The sequence below is a fragment of the Puma concolor genome, chromosome C1 (genome assembly GCF_028749965.1).
Source record: "Puma concolor isolate L17-30 chromosome C1, mPumCon1.1.hap2, whole genome shotgun sequence".
Classification (NCBI taxonomy): domain Eukaryota; kingdom Metazoa; phylum Chordata; class Mammalia; order Carnivora; family Felidae; genus Puma; species Puma concolor.
The window spans coordinates 35,624,451-35,652,413 of NC_141674.1; the positions used below are offsets into that span (position 1 = coordinate 35,624,451).

Consider the following 27,963-nt stretch of genomic DNA (forward strand, 5'->3'; position numbering starts at 1 on the left):
CCCCCAAATTAACCACTATCCTAACTTCTAAACAGGGACTTGTTTTTGAACTTTATAAAAGTAGAATCATACAAGAGTTATTCTTTTGTGTCTGGCTTCTTTCATTCAACATCATGTTTGTAAGATTCCCCCATACTTTGGGGCACAGCAATAGTGTTTAATTTATTTTCACTGATGTACAATATTCCATTATGTGAATGTATCAATTTATTTAGTCATTCTGTTGATGGACATTCAGATTGTTTCTATTTTAGGCTGTTACAAATTATGCTACTCATTTCCATTGAGTAGACATCTAGAAGAGTTTCTGGGTCACAGCATATGTATATGCTCAACTTTAGTTAGATGATGCTAAACAGTTCACAAAGTGACTGCAACAATTTATACCTGCAATATATTAGTTCCTACCTACAATAGTTCCAGTTGCTCAGTATCTTCACCAATAGCTGCTAATGACAGTTATTTTTTAAATTTTTTTTAACGTTTATTTATTTTTGAGACAGAGAGAGACAGAACATGAATGGGGGAGGGTCAGAGAGAGAGGGAGACACAGAATCTGAAACAGGCTCCAGGCTCCGAGCGGTCAGCACAGAGCCCGACGCGGGGCTCGAACTCACGGACCGCGAGATCATGACCTGAGCCTAAGTCGGACGCTTAACCGACTGAGCCACCCAGGCGCCCCTGCTAATGACAGTTTTAAAACTTTAGCTATTCTGGTGGATAGGTAATGGTATCTCACTGTGGTTTTAATTTGCATTTCCATGATTACTAATTAAAGTAATTTTTAATATGTTTATTAAATATCTGGATATCCTTTTTGTCTAGTGCCTTTCTGTGTCTCTTGTCAATTTTACTATTTGTAAGAGTTTTTCTTATTATTAATGTTTATTTTTGAGAGAGAGAGAGAGCAAGCAGGGAGGGGCAGAGAGAGAGGGAGATGGAAGATTTGAAGCAGGCTCTGCACTGACAGCAGAGAGCCTGATTCAGGGCTTGATCTCACCAACCATGAGATGGTGACCTGAGCTGAAATCAGGAGTCGGACACTTAACTGACTAAGCCACCCAGGTGCCCTGGGGTTCTTTATGTAATTAGGATATAAGCTCTTTGTCAGTTATATATACTATAAATACCTTCTCCTATTACCTACCTTTTTAGTCTTTGAGTGGTACCTTTTGATAAAAAGAAGTTTAAAATTTTAATGTAGCCCAATTTTTAAATCTTTTCCTACTTAAGAAAAATTTTCCTACTCCAAGGACATGAAGATATTTTCTCATGTTATCTTCTATATACTTTATTGTTTTACCCTTCACATTTATATCTCCCATCTATCTGCAATTGATTTTTCTGTACGGCATGATATAGGAATTGAGGGTTTTTTTCCTCCACATGAATATATCTAACTGATCCAGCTCCATTTGTTGAAAAGACTCTTCTTTTTCCACTGCTGAGCATTTTTTAAATGTTTATTTATTTATTTATATTGAGAGAGAGAGCATGAGCGAGGAAGAGGCAGAGAGAGAGAGAGAAAATCCCAAGCAGGCTCCACACTCAGCACGGAACCTGAGGTGGGGGTTCAATCTCACAACTGAGATCATGCATGACCTGAGCTGAAATCAAGAGCTGGATGCTTAACCAACTGAGCCACCCAGGTGCCCCTCCACTGCTGAGCATATAGTTAAATCCTTTACTTTGGAAACTCACATGCTTTTGTTCTAGAAAATTTACTTATTTCATTGATGAATTCCTTACCTCTGTTTTCCATTTTTGGAAACCCTATTATTCAAACAATGGAATTTCTAGGACTTGTTTTCTTACTTTTTGACAATTTTTTTTCTCCTGTTTTTCATCTTTTTGTCTTTTTGCTCTACTCTGTGGGAGCTTTCCTTACCTTTATTTTCCATCACTTAGTTTTAGAAGATTTTGCCATTATATTTGTAATTTCATTAGTTCTTTCTGTTGTGTGAACTCATTTCTACAGTATCCAGTTCTTATTTCATGGTTGCAATATCTTCTTTTACTCTAATGATAATATTATTAATACTTTTTCAAAGTTTTCTTCTCTCTGCATAGTTTCTATTTCCCCTAAATTGTCTTTCTACCTTTGTTAGCTTTGGTCTGTATCTTCCATGATATTCAACATTGTTGACTATTCACTTCTTGAAACTCAGTTCTATGCTGACTTTGATAATTACTAGCTTTTTCTCATTTCTCATTCTACTTTGCTAATTTCTATACTGACTCCTGCTTGCATCACCTGTATATGCATGGCTGTATTCATTTAATAAACTGTTATTATTTTCCAGGTACCATGCTAGGTGACAGAGACTCAGAAATTAATAAAACATGGTTCCTAACCCTACTCCTCAAGTCACCTTACTTTTCTCAATGTATCAAATCTCTCTTCATGGATAAGCAGCAACTGAAGCCCTGACCAAGATGCTGTATGCCAGAGAATCTTACGGTATGGAGTTACCAAATCAAATCACAGAGCATAGAGCAGTGGTAGATGTAGAAAGACAGTCTACCAAAGGGGACAAGGCAAAGTCTAGGTAAAACCACACATAGGGGCTTAAGAAAAAAAAAAGGTTTTAAGGAGGTGAGGAGCATAGCAACGCCTGGATCCATTCTTGGGATTAAAAGCAGGCAGCTAGCAGTTTTAGAAATCTTATTCCTGCTTTTTAATTTTGTTTTGGTGAGGAGCAGAGTTTGGGAAAGAGGAGAGGGAAGATGTTCTAAGTGTTTCAAGATTTAGCAGGGAAGAGAAACAAGACTCCAAATATCCCTATGCTAATAACTCCAAAATTGTGAGTTTTGCCCACAGTTCTAGATCCATATATCCAACTGCCCAACAGAAATCTTTTCCTATAAGAGTGAAAACATATGGTATCTTGTGTGGATCCTGAGAAACTTAACAGAAGTCCATGGGGAGGGGAAGAAAAAAAAAAAAGGTTAGAGAGGGAGAGAGCCAAAGCATAAGAGACTCTTAAAAAACTGAGAACAAACTTAGGGTTGATGGGGGGTGGGAGGGAGGGGAGGGTGGGTGATGGGTATTGAGGAGGGCACCTTTTGGGATGAACACTGGGTGTTGTATGGAAACCAATTTGACAATAAATTTCATATTAAAAAAATCTTTTCCTAAATGTTCTACAAGTATCTCAAACTTATATTGAATTCATTTTCCTCCTTTTCTTTTAAGTTTATTTATTTTGAGAGAGAGAGGGAAAGAGAGAGAGAGAGAGGAAGCATGAACAGGGGAGGGGCAGAGAGAGAGAATCCCAAGCAGGGCTCTGATAGCACAGAGCCTGATGCAGGGCTCAGCTGGTTGGATGCTTAACAGACTGAGCCACCCACACACCCCAAATCCATCTTCCTCCTAAATTCACCCCTCCTCTTATGTTTCCTCAGTGAATGACAACATTATCATCAAGTCCATCAACATCATCCTAGCTAGACATTCTGGAATTCAGTTTTGTCTCATCTTTCTTTTCTTCCTCTTCTTCACCCTCCCCACTCATCCTATACAGCAGATATTGAATCCAGTCCATGTTACCTCTAAGATATCTCCATTCTCTGTCCCCTGTTTCATTATCATTGCCAATATCAACATTGGTTAGTAGAAATAGATTAGGAAAGGCCTTGTGGAATATTAGGGAAGCTGGGAGTAGAAAGCTAGTATTAGTATGGAATAGACACAGGTACAGAAGTAGTAGTTCCTGGGGAAGGTTGAGGAACACACCAAAGTTCAGTATGGCAACCTAAGCCTAACTTCAGAAAATAAGATGGGTGGTGTAACAAAAGATAAAAATTGCTTTAGCACAGTGGTAAAGAGGGAAGAGGATGGTTTTGGTGACAGCAGTGGTATGAACAAGACAGGTGCAATAAGGTCCTCAACCAAGATGGTCACATGAAGAAAAGGCAAGAGAGCTTGGAAATAGGCAAAAGTTCTGAGAAAGAGTCAATGGGAATAAAGCATGAAAACAGGCCACAACCTAGTCATAGGGGTACAGAGCAGTATTTCTCTTTGGTGCTACAGACCTTGGGATGAGGCAGAACTCAGGTTTCTAAGAGCTCTAGAGTTAAGGAGGCCAGAGAAGTAGAACAGCCTTACTATGTGGGATGAGAGATATTTGAAGCTACTCTTTAAGAGTATCACTTAGAGAGGGCTCAGTTATTATATATATACCACAGCTTTCTGTATAAAGCAATAGAAGATTATTTCTGCTAGTTAGCAAGAGTTCCTGGAAGCCTGTTGGTCTGACTACCCTTGTTTCTGAGGACTGGTGAGGTTGTGTACAGGACTTGATTAGTTCTATTCAACAACTGGGAGAGGCAGAACCTTTGGCACATGGATTACAATATCATACAGACCATCCACCTCGTCTCATTGCCTCTTTTACATTAGTACCAAAATTATCTGCTAAAAATAGATAGTATAGAGAAGCATAAAAACCTTGAGTTTTGAAGTCAAGTGTGTATGGGTTATAATTTCCTTATTTAAAAAATGCAAGTGGTTAAAACACCTATTTCACAGAGTAGTTTTGAAAGCTAAATGAATCAACATATGTGGAGTCCTTTGTATCATACCTGGAACATAGGATCTAACAAACAAAACGCCTTCTCAAAATTCTTCAGTGGTTTCCTGTGATAAAGTCTTTACAACCTGGCTTTATTATAAAAACAACTATTTGTTTCAAACTTAGCTGTCTTTTCTTTCTTCCCCTACACCCCTTTTCTTCCTTTTAGAGAGAGAAGGAGAGAGCATGCAAGCATGGGAGATGGGCAGAGGGAGAGAGAGAATACCAAGCAGGCTCCATGCTCAGCACAGAGCCTGACACGGGGCTTGATCCCACAACTCAGGGATCATTACCTGAGCTAATATCAAGAGTGGGACGCTCAATCAACTGAGCCACGCAGGTGCCCCAAACGTATCTGTCTTTTCTACTAGATTATAAGCTACTTGAAGGCAGGAATCATGTCTGTTTTATGCTCTCAACAATCAGCACTATTGCTTGCACAGAGCAGGTTCTCAATATATACTTGTTGAATGAGTAAGTGAGCACAATACTAAAAGATGCTCTTTAGAATGACCCTGATGCTATGTAGGATCCTAAAATGTTAAGAGAATTCTTATATATATCTAATTTCACTGAATGACACAAATTATTTTTTGCTTTCTCTCACTCCTGAATATTCCAGGCTCCTGGGGCAGGTATTATACGGACAAATAAAGTCCAAAAAACTAGATCACTACATAACTCTAACATCCTCTGTCCTTTTTTGCAAAGAGTTTTATAAGGCAGACAACTGGACTGCTTCAAAAAACTAAGAGTTGAATAGTTGATTTGATGGAATGAACTGATTTCAGGTTAAGTGATCACAATTGCAAAAATATTAACAAAAAATCCCAACCTCTAAACACGCAATAAAGCAACAAAGTAGATTTTTAGCAACAAAAATGTTGTATAATTACCATTCACTTGGTTGATTTCTGAGTTGGAGGATAGAATCTCATCTGCCAGTTTCTGCGCAGTAGGAAGAACTTCAGTGTGGTGTGCCGTGATTAAATATTGAATAAACTTCTGTAGCTGGTCCCTATTCATCTGGAAAAGGGTTTCTGAGATAGGAAGACGCAATTTGACTTGCTCTGGTTTACGGATCCTGTAGAGTGAGAGTGCCACCACATGAGCACAGTAGAATATATCTTTGTTCCCACAGCCACATGTCACTGAGGTGATTTTGCATCGGTCAAAACTGATTGCAACTTTGTAAGTCACTGCTGGTTCAGAAGTGGTAGCCGGCTCAGTTACTGTACCACTGAGATGGAAGCCTAAGGAAACAAAGAAAGTGCGTTTAGAGATTCTGCAATAAGAAACTTGGAAGATTTTCATTTTGCATTTCAATTAATCAATTCAGAAACTTTTTGCTAAGTATCTCCTGTATATGTGGTAGGCTCTGCCATCGCACAAAGGTCAATGAAACTCAGGTACAGCTCTAAAGGAACACAATATCTAGAAAAAGAATCCTTACCATGGAGTCCACAAACCTCGTGAACTAATAATATGAAAACCTGTTTTGTATACATGTACATTTGCTGGGGGGGCAGGAATAGTTCATAGCTTTCATCATAGTCTAAAAAGGTTAACAAGGAACCCCAAATAAGTTAAAAACCTCTAAGGTACACTGTAAACTCTTTGGGAGAAAAGACAAGGCTACAAATGAAATAAGTACAATCTAGATTAAGGCAAGTGCTATAAATCCAAGAGAAACCAAAGGAATGCCACAAGAAAGGACAGGAGAAAGAACAAGGAGAATACTGACATTTCTTCCTTAAAACGTACAATTCCAAAATGGTGGCCATGTGGGATACCAAAAAGGTAAGAAACCTCATAAAATATGGAAAAGCACAGCTTGGTGCAGTGAGACAATGCAGTGTTACACCTCGACTTACTAGCACATAGCACTAATAATTTTGTAACGTAGGGAGAATAATTCAGTCATTTAAACCAATTAATGAGATCTTAAGTGTCAGACTGCTAGGCCTCGGGATATTAACAAAAAAAGGAGAAGGATATCAAATATTTGTAAAGCACCTATCACGTAGCACAACTGTATCTGGTGTTTTTAATAATTATCACAACATTATGAGGTTGCTATTATTTTCCTTGTTTTATTTTTTATTTTATTTAAGTTTACTTATTTTGAGAGAGAGAGAGAGTGCACACACGAGTGGGTGAGGGGCAGAGAGAGGGAGAGAGAGAGAATCCCAAGCAGGCTCCACACTCAGCATAGAGCCCAAGACAAAGCTCTGTCCCACGAACTATAAGATCATGATCCGAGCCGAAATCAAGTGTCAAATGCTTAACTGACTGAGCTACCCAGACTCCCCTATTTTTCTTATTTTTAAAGTTGTGTAAACTGGGACTCAGAAAGGTTAAGTAATTTGCTTAAAACCTCTCAGGTAGTAAATGACAGACCTGAGTTTTGGAACCAGGTCTGAATGACTCCAAAGTTCATTTTCTTTCATTTATATTACACTACCTCTAAAACATGCCATGACAGGGGCGCCTCGGTGGCGCAGTCGGTTAAGCGTCTGACTTCAGCCAGGTCACGATCTCGCGGTCCGTGAGTTCGAGCCCCGCGTCGGGCTCTGGGCTGATGGCTCAGAGCCTGGAGCCTGTTTCCGATTCTGTGTCTCCCTCTCTCTCTGCCCCTCCCCCGTTCATGCTCTGTCTCTCTCTGTCCCAAAAATAAATAAAACGTTGAAAAAAAAATTAAAAAAAAACAAACAAACATGCCATGACAAAGTCCTTATCCTCAAAAATCACAGACAAATGAATAAATAAATGATTACAATATGATGTGTCAAATGGTATATCAGGGACAGGAGACTTTCCTGTCCTTGGAGACTTTCCTGCTTAACTGCACTGCACACTGTGAACAGGGAAGCAATTTTAAATAAACTTTTATCTGTTGGAGAATAGTTGACAAATAATAAAGATGTATATATAAGTTTCAGAGCTACCACTGTGACCCAGCGGAATTTAAAAATGCAGACAGAAAACTTTCCAAAGTTCAAGTTTCAGATAATCATGGTTAATTAAAATAAGACCCAAATTTAAAAACATACAATCTGGCAAAATTAACACTACTAAAAGGCACATTTATGTCCAATCCAAAGAAAGGTGCACACTACTAAAAAAGTTAAGATTAATTTCCAGAGCAAGAAAAATATCCAAGACTTATTTGCTAAAACTTTATTAGCTTCCAGGTATATTTTTAAAACTTCACAGAAATTTTTTCTCAGCTAAACTTAGCTTCAGATTTAAAAATATTTATTGTCATATTTTAAAGGCAAAGTAAACAAGTTACATCCAAACATGATTAAGTGTGGATAAAGACTGCCTTCACTTTATATTATTTATTTATTTTTATATAGTGATTCACAATTCCATATATCACCTAGTGCCCTGCCCATCACAAGTGAACACATTAATCCTCATCACATATTTACCCATCCTCCACCCCCCACTCCTCTGGTAACCAAGTTTGTTCTCCACAATTGAAAGTCTGTTTCTTGATTTGTCTCTATCTCTCTTTGACCCTCATTTGCCCTTTTGTTTCATTTCTTAAATTTCACATTTGAGTGAAATCATATGGTATTTGTGTTTCTCTGACTCATTTCATTTAGCATTATATTCTTTAGCTCTATCCATGTCATTGCAAATGGTAAGATTTCATTCTTTTTTATGGCTGAATAATATTCTTTTGTATGTATAACACAACTTCTTTATCCATTCATCTATTGACAAACACTTGGGCTGCTTTCATATCTTGGCTATTGTAAGAAATGCTGCTTTAACATAGGGGTGCATGTATCCCTTTGAATTAGTGTTTATGTATTCTTTGAGTAAATGCCCACTAGTGAGATTACTGGATCATAGGGTAGTTCTATTTTTAACCATTTAAGAAACCTCCATACTGTTTTCCACAGTGGCTGCCCCAGTTTGCATTCCCACCAACAGCATACAATGTTGCTCTTTTTCCACATTGTCACCAACATCCATTGTTTCTTGTTTTTGATTTTAGCCATTCTGACAGGTGTGAAGGGATATTTCATTGTAGTTTTGATTTGCATTTCTCTGATGATGAGTGATGTGGAGCATCTTTTCATGTGTCTGTTTGCCATCTGTCCTCTTTGGAGAAATGTCTGTTCATGTCTTCTGCCCATTTTTAAATTGGATTATTACCTTTTTGGGTGTTGAGTTTTACATGTTCTTTATATATTTTGGATGCTAACCCTTTATTGGATATATCATTTGCAAATATCTTTTCCCATTGAATAGGTTGTTTTTTGTTTTATTGTTTCCTTTGCTTTGCAAAAGCTTTTTAATGCTTTTTAATGTTTATTTTTGAGAGAGAGAGAGAGTGAGCAGGGGAGGGGCAGAGAGAGAGGGAGACAGAATCTGAAGCAGGCTCCATGCTCAGACCTTTCAGCACAGAGCCCAATGCAGGTTCAAACTCATGAACCGTGAGATCATGACCTGAGCTGAAGCCGGACGCTTAACCAACTGAACCACCCAGGCACCCCAAAAGCTTTTTATTTTAATGTAGCCCCAATAGTCTATTTTTTATTTTGCTTTCCTTGCCTCAGGCAACATATCTAGAAAAGTATTGCTACTACCAATGTCAAAGAGATTACAACCTGTGTTCTCTTCAAGGATTTTTATGGTTTCAGGTCTCCCATTTGGTCCTTAACCCATTTTTATTTTATTTTTGTGTATGGTGTAAGAAAGTGGTCTAGTTTCATTCTTTTGCATGCTGCTGTCTGCTTTTCACTCTTTCCCACTGGATATTCTTTTCTGCTTTGTTGAAGATTAACTGATCATATACTTGTGGGTTTATTTCTGGGTTTTCTATTCTGTTCCATTAATCTATGCATCTGTTTGAAAGTTCCAGTACCACACTGTTCTGATTACTGCAGCTTTGTAGTAGAATTTGAAGTCTGGAATTGTGATGCCTCCAGCTTCTTTTTCAAGGTTGCTTTGGCTATGGGGGTCTTCTGCGGTTCCACAGAAATTTTAGAATTTTTTGCTCTAGTTCTGTGAAAAATGCTGTTGGTATTTTGATCGGGATTACATTAAATGTATAGACTGCTTTGGGTAATACAGACATTTTAACAAAATTTGTTCTTCCAATCCATGAGCATGACTGTCTTTCCACTTCTTTGTGTCATTTTCAGTTTCCTTTATCAGTGTTTTCTCGTTTTCAGAGTACAGGTCTCCACCTCTTTGGTCAGGTCTATTCCTAGGTACCTTATTATTTTTGTGCAATTGTAAATGGGATTGTTTTCTTAATTTCTCTTTCTCCTCCTTCATTATTGGTGTATAGAAATGAAACAGATTTCTGTACACTGATTTTGTATCCTGCAACTCTTCTGAATTCCTTTATTAGTTCCAGTAGTTTTTTTTTTTTTCTTTTTTTGGTGGAGTCTTTCAGGTATCCTATGTAGAGTATCATGTCATCTACAAACAGTGGAAGTTTTACTTCTTCCTTACTGATTTGGGTGCATTTTATTCTTTTTGTTTTCTGATTGCTATGGCTAGGACTTCCAGTACGATGTTGAATAAAAATGGTGAGAGTGGACATCCTTGTCCTGTTCCTGATCTTAGGGAAAAAGCTCTCAGTTTTTCACCATTAAAGATGATGTTAGCTGTGGGTTTTTCATATATGGCCTTTATTATGTTGTGGTATATACCCTGTAAACATACATTGTTGAAGGTTTTAACCATGAATGGATGTTGTACTTTGCCAAATACTTTTTCTACATCTACTGAAATGATCACGTGGTACATATCCTTTTCCTTGTTGATGTGATGCATCATGTTGATTGACTTGCGAATACTGAACCAACCTTGCAACCCACTTGATGTGATGAATGATTTAAAAAAAATTTTTTTAACGTTTTTATTTATTATTTTTGAGACAGAAAGAGACAGAGCATGAGCAGGGGATAGGCAGAAAGAGAGAGGGAGACACAGAATCCAAAGCAGGCTCCAGGCTCTGAGCTGTCAGCACAGAGCCCAATGCGGGGCTCGAACTCACTGACTGTGAGATCATGACCCGAGCGGAAGTCGGAAGCCCAACTGACTGAGCCACCCAGGAGCCCTGATGAATGATTTTTTAAATGCATTGTTGGATTCGGTTTGCTAGTATTTTGATGGGGGTTTTTGCATCTATGTTCATCAGACATATTGCCCTGTAGTTCTCTTTTCTAGTGATGTCTTTATCTGGTTTTTGTACCAGGATAATGCTGGCCTCATAGGATAAATTTGGAAGTTTTTCCTTCCTTTTCTATTTTTTGGAATAGTTTGAGAATAGGTTTTAACTCTTTAAATACTTGGTAGAATTCACCCGTGAAGCCATCTGATCCTGGACTTTTGTTTGCTGGGAGTTTTTTGATTACTGATTCGAATTCTTTGCAGGTAATTGATCTGCTGAAATTTTCTATTTCTTCCTGGTTCAGTTTTGTTGTATGTTTCTGGAATTCATCCATTTCTTCTAGGTTGTCTGATTTCTGGCATGTGGTTTTTCATAATATTCTCTTAATAATTTTATTTCTGTGGTATTTGTTGTTATTTCTCCTCTCTCATTTGTGCTTTTATTTATTTGGGTCCTTTCTCTGTTTTCTTGTTAAGTCTGGCTAGGTTTATCAGTTTTATTCCTTTTTTCCAAGAACTAGCTCCTCGTTCCATTGATCTGTTCTATTGTTTTTTTTAGTTTCAGTATCATTTATTTGTGGTCTAATCTTTATAAATTTTAAATGTTTTATTTTTTTGTTTTTTTTGGGGGGGGAGGAGGAGCAGAAAGAGAGGGATAGAGGATCCAAAGCAGGCCCTGCACTGACAGTAGCAAGCCTGATACAGGGCTCAAATTCATGAGCTGTGAGATCATGCCCTGAGCCAAAGACAGATGGCTCAACCAACTGAGCCACCCAGGTGCCCCAATTTCTGCTCTAATCTTTATTATTTCCTTTCTTTGGCTGGTTTTAGTTTTTGTTGGTGTTCTTTTTCTAGCTCCTTTAGGTGTAGGTTAAATTGTTTACTTGAAATTCCTCTTGCTTCTTGAGGAAGGTCTGTATAAACTTCCTTCTTAGAACTGCTTTTGCTCTGTCTCAACAGTTTTGAACTGTTCTGTATTCATTTTCATTTGCTTCCATGTGCTTTTTAATTTCTTCTTTTATTTCCTGGTTGACCCATCCATTGTTAGTAGCATGGTATTTAATCTCTATGCATTTGTGATCTTTCCAAATTTTTTTCTTGTGGTTGACTTCTAGTTTCATAGTATTGTGGTCAGAAAATATGCATGGTATAACTTTGATCTTTTTGAATGTGTTGAGGCTTGTCTTGTGGCTTAATATGTGATCTGTTCTAGAGAATGTTCCATGTGCACTTGAAAAGAATGTGTATTCTGCTGTTTTAGGATGGAATGTTCTGAATATATCTGTTAAATCCATCTGTTTCACTATGTCATTCAAAGCCATTGTTTCCTTGGTGATTTTCTGTTTAGATGATCTGTCCATTGATGTAAGTGGGGTGTTAAAGTCCTCTAGTACTATTGTATTATTATTGATTAGTTCCTCTGTGTTTGTTATTACCTGTTTTATGTATTTGAGTGCTCCCATATTGGGTCCATAAATATTTACAATTGTTATATCTTCTTGTTTGATTGTCCCCCTTATTATTATATAGTGTCCTTCTTTGCCTCTTGTTACAGTCTTTGCTTTAAAGTCTATTTCGTCTGATGTAAGTACTGCCACTCTGGCTTGCTTTTGACATCTATTTGGATGATAGATGTTTCTCTTTCTCTATTCCCTCACTTTCAATCTCCAGGTGTCTTTTGGTCTAAAATTAGTCTTTGTAGGCAGTGTATAGATGAGTCTTGTTTTTTTTGTTTTATTTAAAAATTTTTTTTTAATGTTTATTTATTATTGAGAGACAGAGAGAGACAGAGCATGAGCAGGGGAGGGGCGGAGAGAGGAGGAGACACAGAATCCAAAGCAGGCTCCAGGCTCTGAGCTGTCAGCACAGAGCCCGACGCGGGGCTCGAACTCACAAACCGTGAGATCATGACCTGAGCCGAAGTTGGACGCTCAACTGACTGAGCCACCCAGGCGCCCCAAGATGAGTCTTGTTTTTATATCCATTTTGTCACCCCATGTCTTTGATTGGAGTGTTTAGGCCATTTACATTCAAATTAATTATTGATACATATGTATTTATTGGCATTTTATTAGTTTCCAAAAAAATTTTTTTTCATGTTTATTTTTGAGAGAGAGAGAGAAAGAGAGAGTGAGAGTGAGCTCGAGCAGGGGATGGGCAGAGAGAGAGGAAGACATAGAATTTGAAGCAGGCTCCAGACTCTGAGCTGTCAGCACAGAGCCTGATGTGGGGCCCAAACTCACAAACTGTGAGATCATGACCTGAGCCGAAGTTGGCCACTTAACTGACTGAGCCACCCAGGCGCCCCAATTTATTATTTTTGTTTCTGAAGATTTTCTCTGATCCTTTGTTGTCTTTCTCTCTTTCATGGGTTGCTCATTTTCTTTAGCGATTTGAATTCTCTTTATTCTTTGCATATTTAATAGTGGTTTTTGATATATGGTACATTAAGTTTGTATATAACTCTTCTGCATATAACAGTCTATATTATATTGATGGTCATTTAAGTTTGAATCCATTTTTTACTCCTCTCCTCCCATGTTTTAGGTATATGGTGTCATGTTTTACAGCTTTTTCTTCTGTGAGTTCCTTGACTGTTTTATACAGAAATATTCATTTTTAGTGCTTTTTTGTTTTCTACCTTCACACTGTCATTTGTGGTCTTTCCTTTCCACTCAAAGAGTCCCCTTTAATATTTCTTGCAGAGGGACGCCTGGGTAGCTCAGCAGTTAAGTGTCCAACTCTTGGTTTCGGGTCAAGTCATGATCTCAAGGTTCATGGGTTCAAGTCCTGCATTAGGCTGTGCTGACGGTGCAGAGCCTGCTTGGGATACTCTCCCTCCCTCTCTCTCTGCCCCTCCCTCACTTGCTCTCTTTGTCTCTCTCTCAAAAATAAATAAACTTAAATTTTTTTTTCCTTTAAAAATATTTCTTGGGGCGCCTGGGTGGCGCAGTCGGGTAAGCGTCCGGCTTCAGCCAGGTCACGATCTCGCGGTCCGGGAGTTCGAGCCCCGCGTCAGGCTCTGGGCTGATGGCTCGGAGCCTGGAGCCTGTTTCCGATTCTGTGTCTCCCTCTCTCTCTGCCCCTCCCCCGTTCATGCTCTGTCTCTCTCTGTCCCAAAAATAAATAAAAACGTTGAAAAAAAATTTTTAAAAAAAGAAAAAAAAAAAAAAGAAAAGAAAAAAAAATATTTCTTGCAGGGCTGGTTTAGTGGTCATGAACTCCTTTAGTTTTTGTCAAGGAAACTATATCTCTCTCTCTATTCTGAATGATACCCTTGCTATATAGAGTATTCTTGGCTGCAGGTTTTTCCCATTCAGCACTTTGAATATATCATGCCACTGCTTTCTGGCTTGGAAAGTTTCTGCTGAAAAGTCCACAGATAGTTTTGTGGGGTTCCTTTGTATGTAACTGTCTTCTTTTATTTTGCTGGTTTTTAATATTTTTTTCTTCATCATTACATTTTGCCAACTTAATTACAATATGTCTTAGTGTGGATCTGCTATTGTTGATTTTGATGGGTGTTCTCTGTGCCTCTGGGATCTGGATATCTGTTTCCTTTCCCACGTTAGGGAAGTTTTCAGCTATTCTTTCTTCAAATTAAGTTTTCTGCTCTCCTTTCTCTCTGTTCTTCTTCTGGGACTCCTATAATATGAATGTTATTATGTTTGATAAAGTTCCTTAAGGAAACTCGGTCACTTCATCAAACATAATAATTCTTATTTTGCATAATTCTTTTTTCTCTCCCCTGTTCAGCTTGATTACTTTCCATTACTCTGGAAATGGAAGTTGGAATTAATGGGTCATTAATTCATCCCTTTGCTTCTTTCAGCTTGCTGTTCATTCGATCAAGTGTGTTTCTCTCTGCTATGTTATTCCTTATCTCTGTGTTAAGGGTCTCACTGATGTCCTCCACTCTTTTCTCAAGTCCAGTATCTTGATGATCATTACTTTAAATTCTCTATCAGGCATATTACCAATATCTGTTTTGCTTATATCTCCGGCCATGGCCTTGTCCTGTCTTTCATTTGGGATAAAATTTCTCTTTTAATTTTGTCTAAGTCTCTGTGTCTGTTTCTGTGTGCTAGGAAAGTCAGTGATGTCTCCTGTTCTTGAGGGTAATGGCTTTATAAGGAAGAGTCCTGCTATGTAGTGCCCCCTGGGCCCCAGGGCCTGACTCTTCCAGGAGTGTCTCCAAGACTGTCTTCACGTTAGAACTAAGGAAGAGAACTGCAGGGTTGAAAAGCAGCTCTTTTCTAGAACTGTATCGACCAAACGTGGCCAGTAGAGTTATACAGCAGAGAGCATATTATACTGGGATTAGGCAGTCAGGATCTGCTATTAAGTACGTAGTCTTGGGAGACTCACTTCACAACTCTGAATTTCAGCTTCCTCCTCAGTAAAGTGGGGATAATAATACCTGCCCTATTTCTCAAAAGTGGTTTATAAAACTGTAAAGTGTCCGATAGATTTATTATTCATGCTTTTATGCAATTTTTGTTAATGAGTCTCCATGTCAAGGAATCAGACAGAACTTCCCCAATGGCCAAGTTTCCCAGTGGTTGAAAATAAGGTGCTAAGAAAGTACATTATTAATTTCACTTAGGCCACTCAGGAGCATTTAGCACATTCTTGAGAAATGACCTAAGTCTTAATGAAAAGAGACACCCCATAGAAGGGTAACTTTAAAATTTCAAGTATGCAGGGGCGCCTGGGTGGCGCAGTCGGTTAAGCGTCCGACTTCAGCCAGGTCACGATCTCGCGGTCTGTGAGTTTGAGCCCCGCGTCGGGCTCTGGGCTGATGGCTCAGAGCCTGGAGCCTGTTTCCGATTCTGTGTCTCCCTCTCTCTCTGCCCCTCCCCCGTTCATGCTCTGTCTCTCTCTGTCCCAAAAATAAATAAACGTTGAAAAAAAAAATTAAAAAAAAAAATTTCAAATATGCCAGTGATGTCAATGTAGGAAGAGCTTAGGTTCTAAGCTTCTGAATCTAAAAGTTGAATATAAACATTTCTACTTGAACAGTTCAATGTTTCGGGGCACCTGTGCTTTGAGGCAGCACAGTCTCTGAACCCAAATCTCTAATTCCTTTTCTGAATGCAAATGAGTAAGAATATTGGTGAGATTTGGGCAGAAACAATGGTTATCTTATTAAGATAGAAGCCCCACTAGGGCAGGGCTTTCTCTCTGTGTGTTCATCACTACAAAAACCAAAATATCTTTGCCTATATGAAAAAGAGACTGGACCTCAACTTCCATGTTTTTTAAAATGAGAGGCTGGTCTAGAAGACATCCAAGGTTCATTCTCGCTAGAATATTAATTGATTTTATAGTGACTATCACTGAATTTATTATTATATCTTTCCTAGAACAAGGGTAGTTTCAGGATTTAAAGAGTATGTAATAATAGTTAACCTTTATGATTTAAAGAATGTGTAATAATAGCTAATCTTTATGAGTGCCTCCCATGTGTTAGGCTCTATTCTAAATGCTTTACATGCATTTACCTCATTAAATTTTCACAATTTTTATGAATCTTATAGTAAGTGTGATCTAAGTTTTATGTGTCAATATGACTAAGCTATAGGACCCCGTTATTGAAACACTAATCTAGGTATTGCTGTAGAAGTATTTTGTAGCTGTGGTTAACATATAAAATCAGTTGACTTTAACTAAAGGAAATTAACCTCAATAATGTGGGTAGATATCATCCAATCAGTAAAAGGCTTTAAAAGCAAAACTAAGGTTTCTCTGAGAAAGAAGAAATTCTGCCTCAAGACTGTAGAACCAGATCCTGCTCAAGGATTTCCAGCTTGCTGGCCTGCCATACAGATTTCAGACTTGCCAGCTCCCATAATTGCATAGACCCATTCCTCAAAATAAATCATATATACATACATATAATATGAAATAAAACATATATACATGTTGTGTGTGTATACATATATCCTACTGCTTTTGTTCTGGAAAACCCTGATTACTATTATTATCCCCACTGTATGTATAAGGAAATAAGCACAGAGAGGTTAAGTAACTTGCTCAAGGTCATTCTGCTACTAAGTGGCAATGTCAAGATTTACATCCACCCAGTCTGGCTCAAAAGCCCATACTCTACATACTATGCTATGCTATGCTATGCTATGCTATGCTATGCTATACTATACATACTATTACACTATACTGCCTCTGTGTATAATATTGTGTTGCATGGCAATCAATAACACATTTATAGAAACTATAAAATAATACTATCAGAAACTATAAAATAAAACTATAAAATAATATAAACTAATAATACTATCATTATTAGAAAATAACTTTCAGGTTTATTGAAATTCTTACATTTGTTTTTATAGCATTGGTAATGGTTTGAACCCTCTTTTTAATCTGGAATTAGAGACAAAATGCTGAGTATCAATTTAGATTCCAGTGATCTCCACAGTAGGTCACTATTAAATAATTCAGACATTTCTACAAAATATTTTTCAAAGCAAGTCAGACATAGCCCCCTAGAAGCTTCAGTTAAGGCCCAGGATGCTCTTGGGAACATGTTCATTTGAGCTTGGTAAATCTTTGGGCTCCACTGGCATAGCTCATGCTCCAGGACTAGGCCCATTTGAAAGGCAGAAGGCTCTGAGTGGCTCTGTGGAAGTTTCCTTGCTGTGAGTTCCTTTTTCCCTTCATAGCTTTTAGAATGTAAACTGAAAGTCAATTTAAAATATTTGTACTTCTTTCCTTATTTTAACCTAATAACATTTTTTTGTAAAAGTCTAATTACTCCTAAGAATAAAGCTACATAGAATAGGTTCAATTAGTGTTTCTTTCCCCTTGCAAACCTAATTGCCATAAACATGTCCATCAATAATTTGCTGATTTAAGCAAATGTATAGAAGCCTATAAATCTCTATTGAATCCAGCATGCACTTACTGAATATCGACTGTGTGCTCTTTTTAATTTTTAACTCTCTTATTTGGACATTTCCAAACAAAGAAGTAAAGAGAGCTCAGTATAATGAGACCCCATGTTTCCATCACTCAGCTTCAATAATTTTCAACAGAGACATAAACTGGCTTAGTCTTTACCCTTTCCCAACTCCTCTCTATCCTCTCCAAGGGATTATACTGAAGTAAAAATATAATTTCATTGCTAAATACTTCTACATACATTTCTAAAAGATACGAGTTTAAAATTAGTAGTAGTTCCTTAAAATCAAATATCCAGTATTCACACCACCACAACCGACTTTTTAAGAAGATCTCAAAACAACAATCAAACAAACACAGGCTGTTTGTTCAAATCAGGATACAAATAAGGTCCAGCCATTTCATTTGATTGATTCATCTCTTAAGCTATAAGTTCCTCTCCTCCCCGCCCCCACCAGTTATTTACTGGAAAATAATAAGTTAGTGCTAGAGAGACTTGACCAGATTCAGGTTTTTTGGGAAAATTACCTCATAGGTTGTGTTGCATACTTTCTAATACATCACATCAGCAGATAAATAATGACTCATGTTTTTTCTTTTTGTGCTCTTAGGATTGATCAATGTTTTCAGGTGTTGTGAGCCTGATCCAACCATTATAAAGTTCCCTGTTAACTTTCTACCTAATAGTTTTTTTTTTAATTTTTTTTAATGTTTAATTATTTTTGCCAGAGAGAGACCGAGCATGAGTGGGGGAGGGGCAGAGAGAGAGGGAGACACAGAATCTGAAACAGGCTCCAAGTTCTGAGCTGTCAGCACAGAGCCTGATGCGGGGCTTGAACTCACAGACTGCGAGATCATGACCTGAGCCGAAGTGGGCCGCTCAACCGACTGAGCCACCCAGGTGCCCCTACCTAATAGTTTTAATAGTCATTAATGATCACTGCCTCAATCAGTCATTGCCTTAGAGTGGCTTTATTTTTTATTTTTTTTTTTTTTAAATTTTTTTTTTTCAACGTTTATTTATTTTTGGGACAGAGAGAGACAGAGCATGAACGGGGGAGGGGCAGAGAGAGAGGGAGACACAGAATCGGAAACAGGCTCCAGGCTCTGAGCCATCAGCCCAGAGCCCGACGCGGGGCTCGAACCCACGGACCGCGAGATCGTGACCTGGCTGAAGTCGGACGCTTAACCGACTGCGCCACCCAGGCGCCCCGAGTGGCTTTATTTTTTACTTAAAATTTGACTCACCTTCTCTGACTCTTAACACCCTCATCTGTAGAATGAAAAAACACGTAAAGTGCCCAATTCAGTGTCTGGAACATCGTAGGCTATTAACAAAAAAAGTGACAGAAATGACAGTTGTGAAAACTGCTTAGAATTCATAGGAAAAACAAGTACTTTATAGACAAAATTTTCCTGACCATCATCATAGTGATGATCCTTCAATCACATTTTCTAACATACAAAACAACAAAACAAAACAAAACAAAACACCCAAAAAACAACAAAAAACCCCACCAAACCAAAAGGCATATATTATGAAATCATCTTGCTTACCAAATATTCAAATGCTCAAGAACTACTGGCTTTAAAAACAGTCTCTTATCAACTGCAGGTCTTGGAATGATTAAGATAATGGGTGGAATGGTAGGAGAAGGAGTAGGCAGACATACAGGGAAGGAATCAACATATGTTTGCTTCACTAGTGGCTCCAGCCAGCCATAATGGTCAAACATCCAATATTTCCTTCCTTGGCACAGCATTATCTTTTTGGAGCAAAGCAGTCAGGGATGGTGGGTCTGGTAGAGACCTGGGTTTGTTTTTTTTTTTTTTTTAATTTTTTTTTTCAATGTTTATTTTTGGGACAGAGAGAGACAGAGCATGAACGGGGGAGGGGCAGAGAGAGAGGGAGACACAGAATCGGAAACAGGCTCCAGGCTCTGAGCCATCAGCCCAGAGCCTGACACGGGGCTCGAACTCCCGGACCGCGGGATCGTGACCTGGCTGAAGTCGGACGCTTAACCGGCTGCGCCACCCAGGCGCTCCGAGACCTGGGTTTTTGAAGAAAATAGTCAATTTGTATCTCCCTGATGAAGAGCAACATTGAGCATCTTTTCATGTGCCTGTTGGCCATCTGGATGTCTTCTTTAGAGAAGTGTCTATTCATGTTTTCTGCCCATTTCTTCACTGGGTTATTTGTTTTTCGGGTGTGGAGTTTGGTGAGCTCTTTATAGATTTTGGATACTAGCCCTTTGTCCAATATGTCATTTGCAAATATCTTTACCCATTCCGTTGGTTGCCTTTTAGTTTTGGTGATTGTTTCCTTTGCTGTGCAGAAGCTTTTTGTCTTCATGAGGTCCCAATAGTTCATTTTTGCTTTTAATTCCCTTGCCCTTGGGGATGTGTCAAGTAAGAAATTGCTGCGGCTGAAGTCAGAGAGGTTTTTTCCTGCTTTCTCCTCTAGGGTTAGGATGATTTCCTGTCTCACATTTAGGTCCTTTATCCATTTTGAGTTTATTCTTGTGAATGATGTAAGAAAGTGGTCTAGTTTCATCCTTCTGCATGTTGCTGTCCAGTTCTCCCAGCACCATTTGTTCAAGAGACTGTCTTTTTTCCATTGGATATTCTTTCCTGCTTTGTTAAAGACTAGTTGGCCACACTTTTGTGGGTCTAGTTCTGGGGTTTCTATTCTATTCCATTGGTCATGTGTCTGTTTTTGTGCCAATACCATTCTGTCTTGATGATTGCAGCTTTGTAGTAGAGGCTAAAGTCTGGGATTGTGATGCCTCCTGCTTTGGTCTTCTTCCTCAAAATTACTTTGGCTATTCGGGGTCTTTTGTGGTTCCATATAAATTTTAGGATTGCTTGTTCTAGCTCTGAGAAGAATGCTGGTGCAATTTTGATTGGGATTGCATTGAATGTGTAGATAGCTTTGGGAGTATTGACATTTTAACAATATTTATTCTTCCAATCCATGAGCACGGAATGTTTTTCCATTTCTTTAAATCTTCTTCAGTTTCCTTCATAAGCTTTCTATAGTTTTCAGCATACAGATCTTTTACATCTTTGGTTAGGTTTATCCCTAGGTATTTTATGCTTCTTGGTGCAATTGTGAATGGGATCAGTTTCTTTATTTGTCTTTCTGTTGTTTCATTATTAGTGTATAAGAATGCAACTGATTTCTGTACATTGATTTTGTATCCTGCGACTTTGCTGAATTCATGTATCAGTTCTAGCAGACTTTTGGTAGAGTCTATCAGATTTTCCATGTATAATATCATGTCATCTGCAAAAAGTGAAAGCTTGACTGCATCATTGCCAATTTTGATGCCTGTGATTTCATTTTGTTGTCTCATTGCTGATGCTAAGCACTTCCAACACTATGTTAAACAAAAGCAGTGAGAGTGGACATCCCTGTCGTGTTCCTGATCTCAGGGAAAAAGCTCTCAGTTTTCCCCCATTGAGGATGATGTTAGCTGTGGGCTTTTCATAAATGGCTTTTATGATGTTTAAGTATGTTCCTTCTATCCTGACTTTCTCGAGGGTTTTTATTAAGAAAGGATGCTGAATTTTGTCAAATGCTTTTTCTGCATCGATTGACAGGATCATATGGTTCTTATCTTTTTTTTTTATTAATGTGTTGTGTCACTTTGATTGATTTGTGAATGTTGAACTAACCCTGCAGCCCAGGAATGAATCCCACTTGATCATGGTGAATAATTCTTTTTATATGCTGTTGAATTCGATTTGCTAGTATCTTATTGAGAATTTTTACATCCATATTCATCAGGAATATTGGCCTGTAGTTCTCTTTTTTTATTGGGTCTCTGTCTCGTTTAGGAATCAAAGTAATGCTGGCTTCAGAGAATGAGTCTGGAAGTTTTCCTTCCCTTTCTATATTTTGGAACAGCTTGAGAAGGATAGGTATTATCTCTGCTTTAAATGTCTGGTAGAATTCCCCTGGGAAGCCATCTGGTCCTGGACTCTTATTTGTTGGGAGATTTTTGATAACTGATTCAATTTCTTCGCTGGTTTTCTATTTCTATTTCTTCCTGTTTTCTATTTCTTCCTGTTTGAGTTTTGGAAGTGTGTGGGTGCTTAGGAATTTGTCCCTATCTTCCAGGTTGTCCAGTTTGTTGGCATATAATTTTTCATAGTATTCCCTGATAATTGCTTGTATTTCTGAGGAATTGGTTGTAATGATTCCATTTTCATTCATGATTTTATCTATTTGGGTCATCTTCCTTTTCTTTTTGAGAAGCCTGGCTAGAGGTTTATCAATTTTGTTTATTTTTTTCAAAAAACCAACTCTTGGTTTCATTGATCTGCTCTACAGTTTTTTTTGGATTCTATATTGTTTATTTCTGCTGTGATCTTTATTATTTCTCTTCTTCTGCTGGGTTTGGGGTGTCTTTGCTGCTCTGCTTCTATTTCCTTTAGGTGTGATGTTAGATTTTGTATTTGGGATTTTTCTTGTTTCTTGAGATAGGCCTGGATTGCAATGTATTTTCCTCTCAGGACTGCCTTTGCTGCATCCCAAAGCGTTTGGATTGTTGTATTTTCATTTTCATTTGTTTCCATATATTTTTTATTTTTTTCTCTGGTTGCCTGGTTGACCCATTCATTCTTTAGTAGGGTGTTCTTTAACCTCTATGCTTTTGGAGGTTTTCCAGACGTTTTCCTGTGGTTGATTTCAAGCTTCATAGCATTGTGGTCTGAAAGTACGCATGGTATGATTTCAATTCTTGTATACTCATGAAGGGCTGTTTTGTGACCCAGTATGTGATCCATCTTGGAGAATGTTCCATGTGCATTCAAGAAGAAAGTATATTCTGTTGCTTTGGGATGCAGAGTTCTAAATATATCTGTCAAGTCCATCTGATCCAATGTGTCATTCAGGGCCCTTGTTTCTTTATTGATCCTGTGTCTAGATGATCTATCCATTGTTGTAAGTGGAGTGTTAAAGTCCCCTGCAATTACCACATTCTTATCAATAAGGTTGCTTATGTTTGTGAGTAATTGTTTTATATATTTGGGGGCTCCCGTATTTGGTGCATAGACATTTATAATTGTTAGCTCTTCCTGATAGATAGACCCTGTAATTATTATATAATGCCCTTCTTCATCTCTTGTTACAGCCTTTAATTTAAAGTCTAGTTTGTCTGATATAAGTATGGCTACTCCAGCTTTCTTTTGACTTCCAGTAGCATGATAGATAGTTCTCCATCCCCTCACTTTCAATCTGAAAGCGTCCTCAGGTCTAAAATGAGTCTCTTGTAGACAGCAAATAATTGGGTCTTGTTTTTTTTTTATCCATTCTGATACCCTATGTCCTTTGGTTGGAGCATTTAGTCCATTTACATTCAGTGTTATTATAGAAAGATATGAGTTTAGAGTCATTGTGATGTGTGTAGGTTTCATGCTTGTAGCGATGTCTCTGGTACTTTGTCTCACAGGATCCCCCTTAGGATCTCTTGTAGGGCTGGTTTAGTGGTGATGAATTCCTTCAGTTTTTGTTTGTTTGGGAAGACCTTTATCTCTCCTTCTATTCTAAATGACAGATTTGCTGGATAAAGGATTCTTGGCTGCATATTTTTTCTGTTCATCACATTGAAGATTTCCTGCCATTCCTTTCTGGCCTTCCAAGTTTCAGTAGGTAGATCCATCACTAGTCTTACTGGTCTCCCTTTATATGTTAGAGCATGTTTATCCCTAGCTGCTTTCAGAACTTTGTCTTTATCCTTGTATTTTGCCAGTTTCACTATGATATACTGTGCAGAAGATCGATTCAAGTTACATCTGAAGGGAGTTCTCTGTGCCTCTTGGATTTCAGTGCCTTTTTCCTTCCCCAGATCAGGGAAGTTCTCAGCTATGATCAAGTACACCTTCAGCCCCTTTCTCTCTCTCTTCCTCCTCTGGAATCCCTATTATATGGATATTGTTGCGTTTCATTGCATCACTTAGTTCTCTAATTCTCTCCTCATACTCCTGGATTTTTTTATCTCTCTTATTCTCAGCTTCCTCTTTTCCATTAATTTTATCTTCTAATTCACCTATTCTCTCCTCTGCCTTTCAGTCCAAGCTGTGGTCGCCTCTATTTTATTTTGCACCTCATTTATAGCATTTTTTAGCTCCTCATGAATGTTTCTTAGTCCCTTGATCTCTGTAGCAATAGATTCTCTGCTGTCCTCTATACTTTTTCAAACCCAGTGATTAATTTTATGACAATTATTTTAAAATCATGTTTGTTATATTGCTTAAATCATTTTTGATCAATTCGTTAGCTGTCGCTACTCCTGGAGTTTCTTTTGAGGAGAATTCTTCCGTTTCATCATTTTGGATAGTCCCTGGAGTGGCAAGAAACTGCAGGGCACTTCCCCTGTGCTATCTGGAGTAACTTGTGTTGGTGGGCGGGGCCGCAGCCAGACCTGATGTCTGCCCCCGGCCACCGCTGGGGCCACAGTCAGACTGGTGTGTACCTTCTCTTTCCCTCTCCCAGGGGTAGGACTCACTGTGGAGTGGTGTGGCCCCTGTCTGGGCTACTTGCACACTGCCAGGTTTGTGGTGCTGCTTCTATGGGATCTGGCGTATTAGCCGGGGTGGATCTGCAAGGTGCACAGGGGCAGGAGGTGCAGGCTTAGCTCACTTTGCTGTCGGTGGTCCCCTGCAGGAGGGGCCCTGCAGCACCAGGAGGGAGGCAGGCACACCCGTCGAAGGGATGGATCCACAGAAGCACAGCGTTGGGTGTTTGCGTGGTGCAAGCAAGTTCAGTGACGGGAACTGGTTCTCTTTGGGATTTTGGCTGGGGGATGGGTGAGGGAGATGGCGCTGCCCAGCCCCTTTGTTCCCTGCTGAGCTGAGCTCTGTCTTCCGGGGCTCAACACCTCTCCCTCACATTGTCCTCTCACCCTCCCGCTCTCCAAGCAGAGCTGTTGATTTATAACATTCCAGATGTTAAGTCCCACTGGCTGTCAGAACTCACCCAGTCCGGCCCCTCCACTTTTGCAAGCCAGACTTGGGGGCTCTGCCTTGCCAGGCGGGCTGCCCCTCCACTGCCCTGGCTCCCTCCCGCCAGTCCATGTAGTGCGCACCGCCTCTCCGCCCTTCCTACCCACTTCCATGGGCCTCTTGTCTACGCTTGGCTCTGGAGAGTCCATTCTACTAGTCTTCTGGCAGTTTTCTGGGTTATTTAGGCAGATGTGGGTGGAATCTAAGTGATCAGCAGGACGTGGTGAGCCCAGCGTCCTCCTACGCCGCCATCTTCCTGTTTTTTGTTTTTAAAATTTTTTTTTTTTATTTTTTTTTTTTTAAATTTTTTTTTTTCAACGTTTATTTATTTTTGGGACAGAGAGAGACAGAGCATGAACGGGCGAGGGGCAGAGAGAGAGGGAGACACAGAATCGGAAACAGGCTCCAGGCTCTGAGCCATCAGCCCAGAGCCTGATGCGGGGCTTGAACCCACGGACCGCGAGATCGTGACCTGGCTGAAGTCGGACGCTTAACCGACTGCGCCACCCAGGCGCCCCTGTTTTTAAAATTTTTAACATTTATTTATTATTTTTGAGAGGCAGAGACAGAGCATGAGTGGGAGAGGGGCAGAGAGAGAGAAAAGGAGACACAGAATCCGAAGCAGGCTCCAGGCTCTGAGCAGTCAGCACAGAGCCCAATGCGGAGTTAGAACTCATGGACTGAGAGATCATGACCTGAGCTGAAGTCGGACATTTAACCGACCAAGCCACCCAGGCGCCCCTGGTATTGCTTCTTAAAATTTTTTTTTGTGGGGACACCTGGGTGGCTCAGTTGGTTAAGCCTCCAACTCTTGATTTCAGTTCAGGTCATGATCTCACAGTCATGAGATAGAGCCCACATTGCTCCCCACCCCCCACTGCCCCATGCTGGGCATGGAGCCTGCTTAAGATTCTCTGCCCCTTCCATGCTGACACGTGCGCACACACTCCCTTGAAAAAACAAAACAAAGCAAAACAACAAATTTTAAACTAAGACATTGCAAAATAATCCTAATTCAGTTTTCATCCTTTGTTTACATATAGTCAACTACTATGATAATTACCAAACTGATAGAAAAATGGAATCCTAATAGAGACAAATGGCAGAGAATATGCAGTGTTCAGTCTCTCTGGTCAGATTTAATTTGGTAACCTATGCACACGTCTTTCCCTTAGAGACTATAAGAAATTGAAAGAGCTAAAACACATAAAGATGTTAATCCCTCTCTCTCTTTTGAAAAGTATCTTAAGGGGCGCCTGGGTGGCTTGGTTGGTTAAGCGTCCGACTTCGGCTCAGGTCATCATCTCACGGTCCGTGAGTTCGAGCTCAATGTCAGGCTCTGTGCTGACAGCTCAGAGCCTGGAGCCTGTTTCAGATTCTGTGTCTCCCTCTCTCTCTGACCCTCCCCTGGTCATGCTCTGTCTCTCTCTGTCTCAAAAATAAATAAACGTTAAAAAAAAGTATCTTAAATTAAGGTCAATTCATCCATTCAACTAATGATTATTTAACATCTACTATGTGTTAGGTTCCAAAAATAAATCCAGGAAAAGATCAAATAATCCCTGACTTTATGACCTTTATATTCTAGCTGGAGAGACAGATATTACACAATCAAATGCACAGGTAATTATTTAATTCTAATTGTGATAAGTGGTATGAAAGAGAAGTACAGGATGATAGATTAGCATATAATATGAAGACCTGACCTGGTTTAGGACAAGGGATTTCCTTGAGGAAATAACATTGTGAGCAAAATTTTATAGAATAACTAAGAATTACAAGGATGGAAGGACAGAATAGTGGTAAAGAGTACTCAAGGTGACAAACAAACATATATGCAGAGGTGCTGAGGCAGGAGGGAAAAGAAGGCTATATATAAGGCTTAGAGATACGAAAGCTGAGGGGAACATGGGATATTCAAAGAACAGAAAGACCAGTAAATGGAGAGCCAAGAGGAAGAGGTAAAGTGGCATGTGTTGAGGCTGAGAGAAGCAGGCAGGAGTCATGGATCTAGGATGCATCCTAGCTCCTCCCTCTGTCTATACCCAAGAGGTCACTTAATCCTGTGGATTCTGCTTCCTGAATATCTCTCCATTCTATCTTCTCCCCTTTAACTCTCCTAACACTGCCTCAGCTCACAATCATAACAATCTCCTGCCTATATTAACTAATCTTCCTCCCTCCACATCTTATTCCTTCTATCCATCTTCTACAACATGAGCAGAATGATCTTTCTAAAAGAGAAATAAAAATCATGTCATTTCTGGCAAACTGTGATCTATTCATTTTATATTCTTGGTACCTAATACAGAGTCCGGCATAGAATAAAAATTTGCAAAAATGTTTGCTGAAATGAGTTGCTTAAAAATCTTTCAAATGGTTTGGGGCGCCTGGGTGGTTCAGTGGGCTAAGTGTCCAACTTCGGCTCAGGTCATGATCTCGAGGTTTGTGAGTTTGAGCCCCGTGTCAGGCTCTCTACTGACAACTCAGAGCCTGGAGCCTGCTTTGGATTCTGTGTCTCCTTCTCTCTCTGCCCCTCCCCCACTTGTGCTCTGTCTCTCTCTATCAAAAATAAATAAATGTAAAAAATTTTTTTTTAATCTTTCAAATGGTTCCTAATTGATTACAGGATAAAGTTCAAACTTCTTATGATGTGGCCTCTTTCTATCTCTTCAGACTTCCTTCCTACCACCTCTTAACACACTAAATTATTTGCATATTCTTGACTATGCTATGTCTTATTAGCTTCTATGCCTTTGTATATGAAGTTCCCCATACCCTGTGTGACCTTCTCACCTTTTCATCCTCAGTTCTCCACTCAAATGGTATCTACTCTGGGATGTCTTCACTGATCCCTGATATCTCTGGAGAATTAAATGCTTCTTCCTGAGTTCTCATTTTTTAATCAGTGATATCTCTTTTATAGCTCTTGACATCAGTATAATTAATAGATTTTATATTTGTCTTTTTCTTTTAGACTGTGAGCTCCTTGAAAGCAGAGATTGTGTCTTTTTCATCTCTATAATTTTTTTAAACACTTTTATTTATTTTTGAGAGACAGAGAGAGACAGAGCACGAGTGGTGGAGGGGCAGAGAGAGAGGGAAACACAGAATCCGAAGCAGGCTCCAGGCCCTGAGCTGTCAGCACAGAGCCCAATATGGGGCTCGAACCCACAAACCACACCATCATGACCTGGGCCGAAGTTGGACGCTCAACCATGTGAGCCACCCAGGCACCCCTCATCTCCATATTTTCATTTCAGGTGCACTATAAGGGCTTAATAAGTGTTTGTTGATAGGTGAGTGAATAAATAAG

General features: G+C 39.2%; 1 protein-coding gene across 1 annotated transcript in view; it reads right to left on the reverse strand.

The window, feature by feature from the left end:
• ZSWIM5 (zinc finger SWIM-type containing 5) overlaps positions 1-27,963 on the reverse strand; it is a 251,462-nt gene that overhangs the window by 68,535 nt on the left and 154,964 nt on the right. Inside the window, exon 2 of the mRNA XM_086716801.1 lies at positions 5,471-5,827. Within this exon, the coding sequence (XP_086572927.1) occupies positions 5,471-5,827 (357 nt within the window). The remainder of the gene's footprint in view (positions 1-5,470; positions 5,828-27,963) is intronic.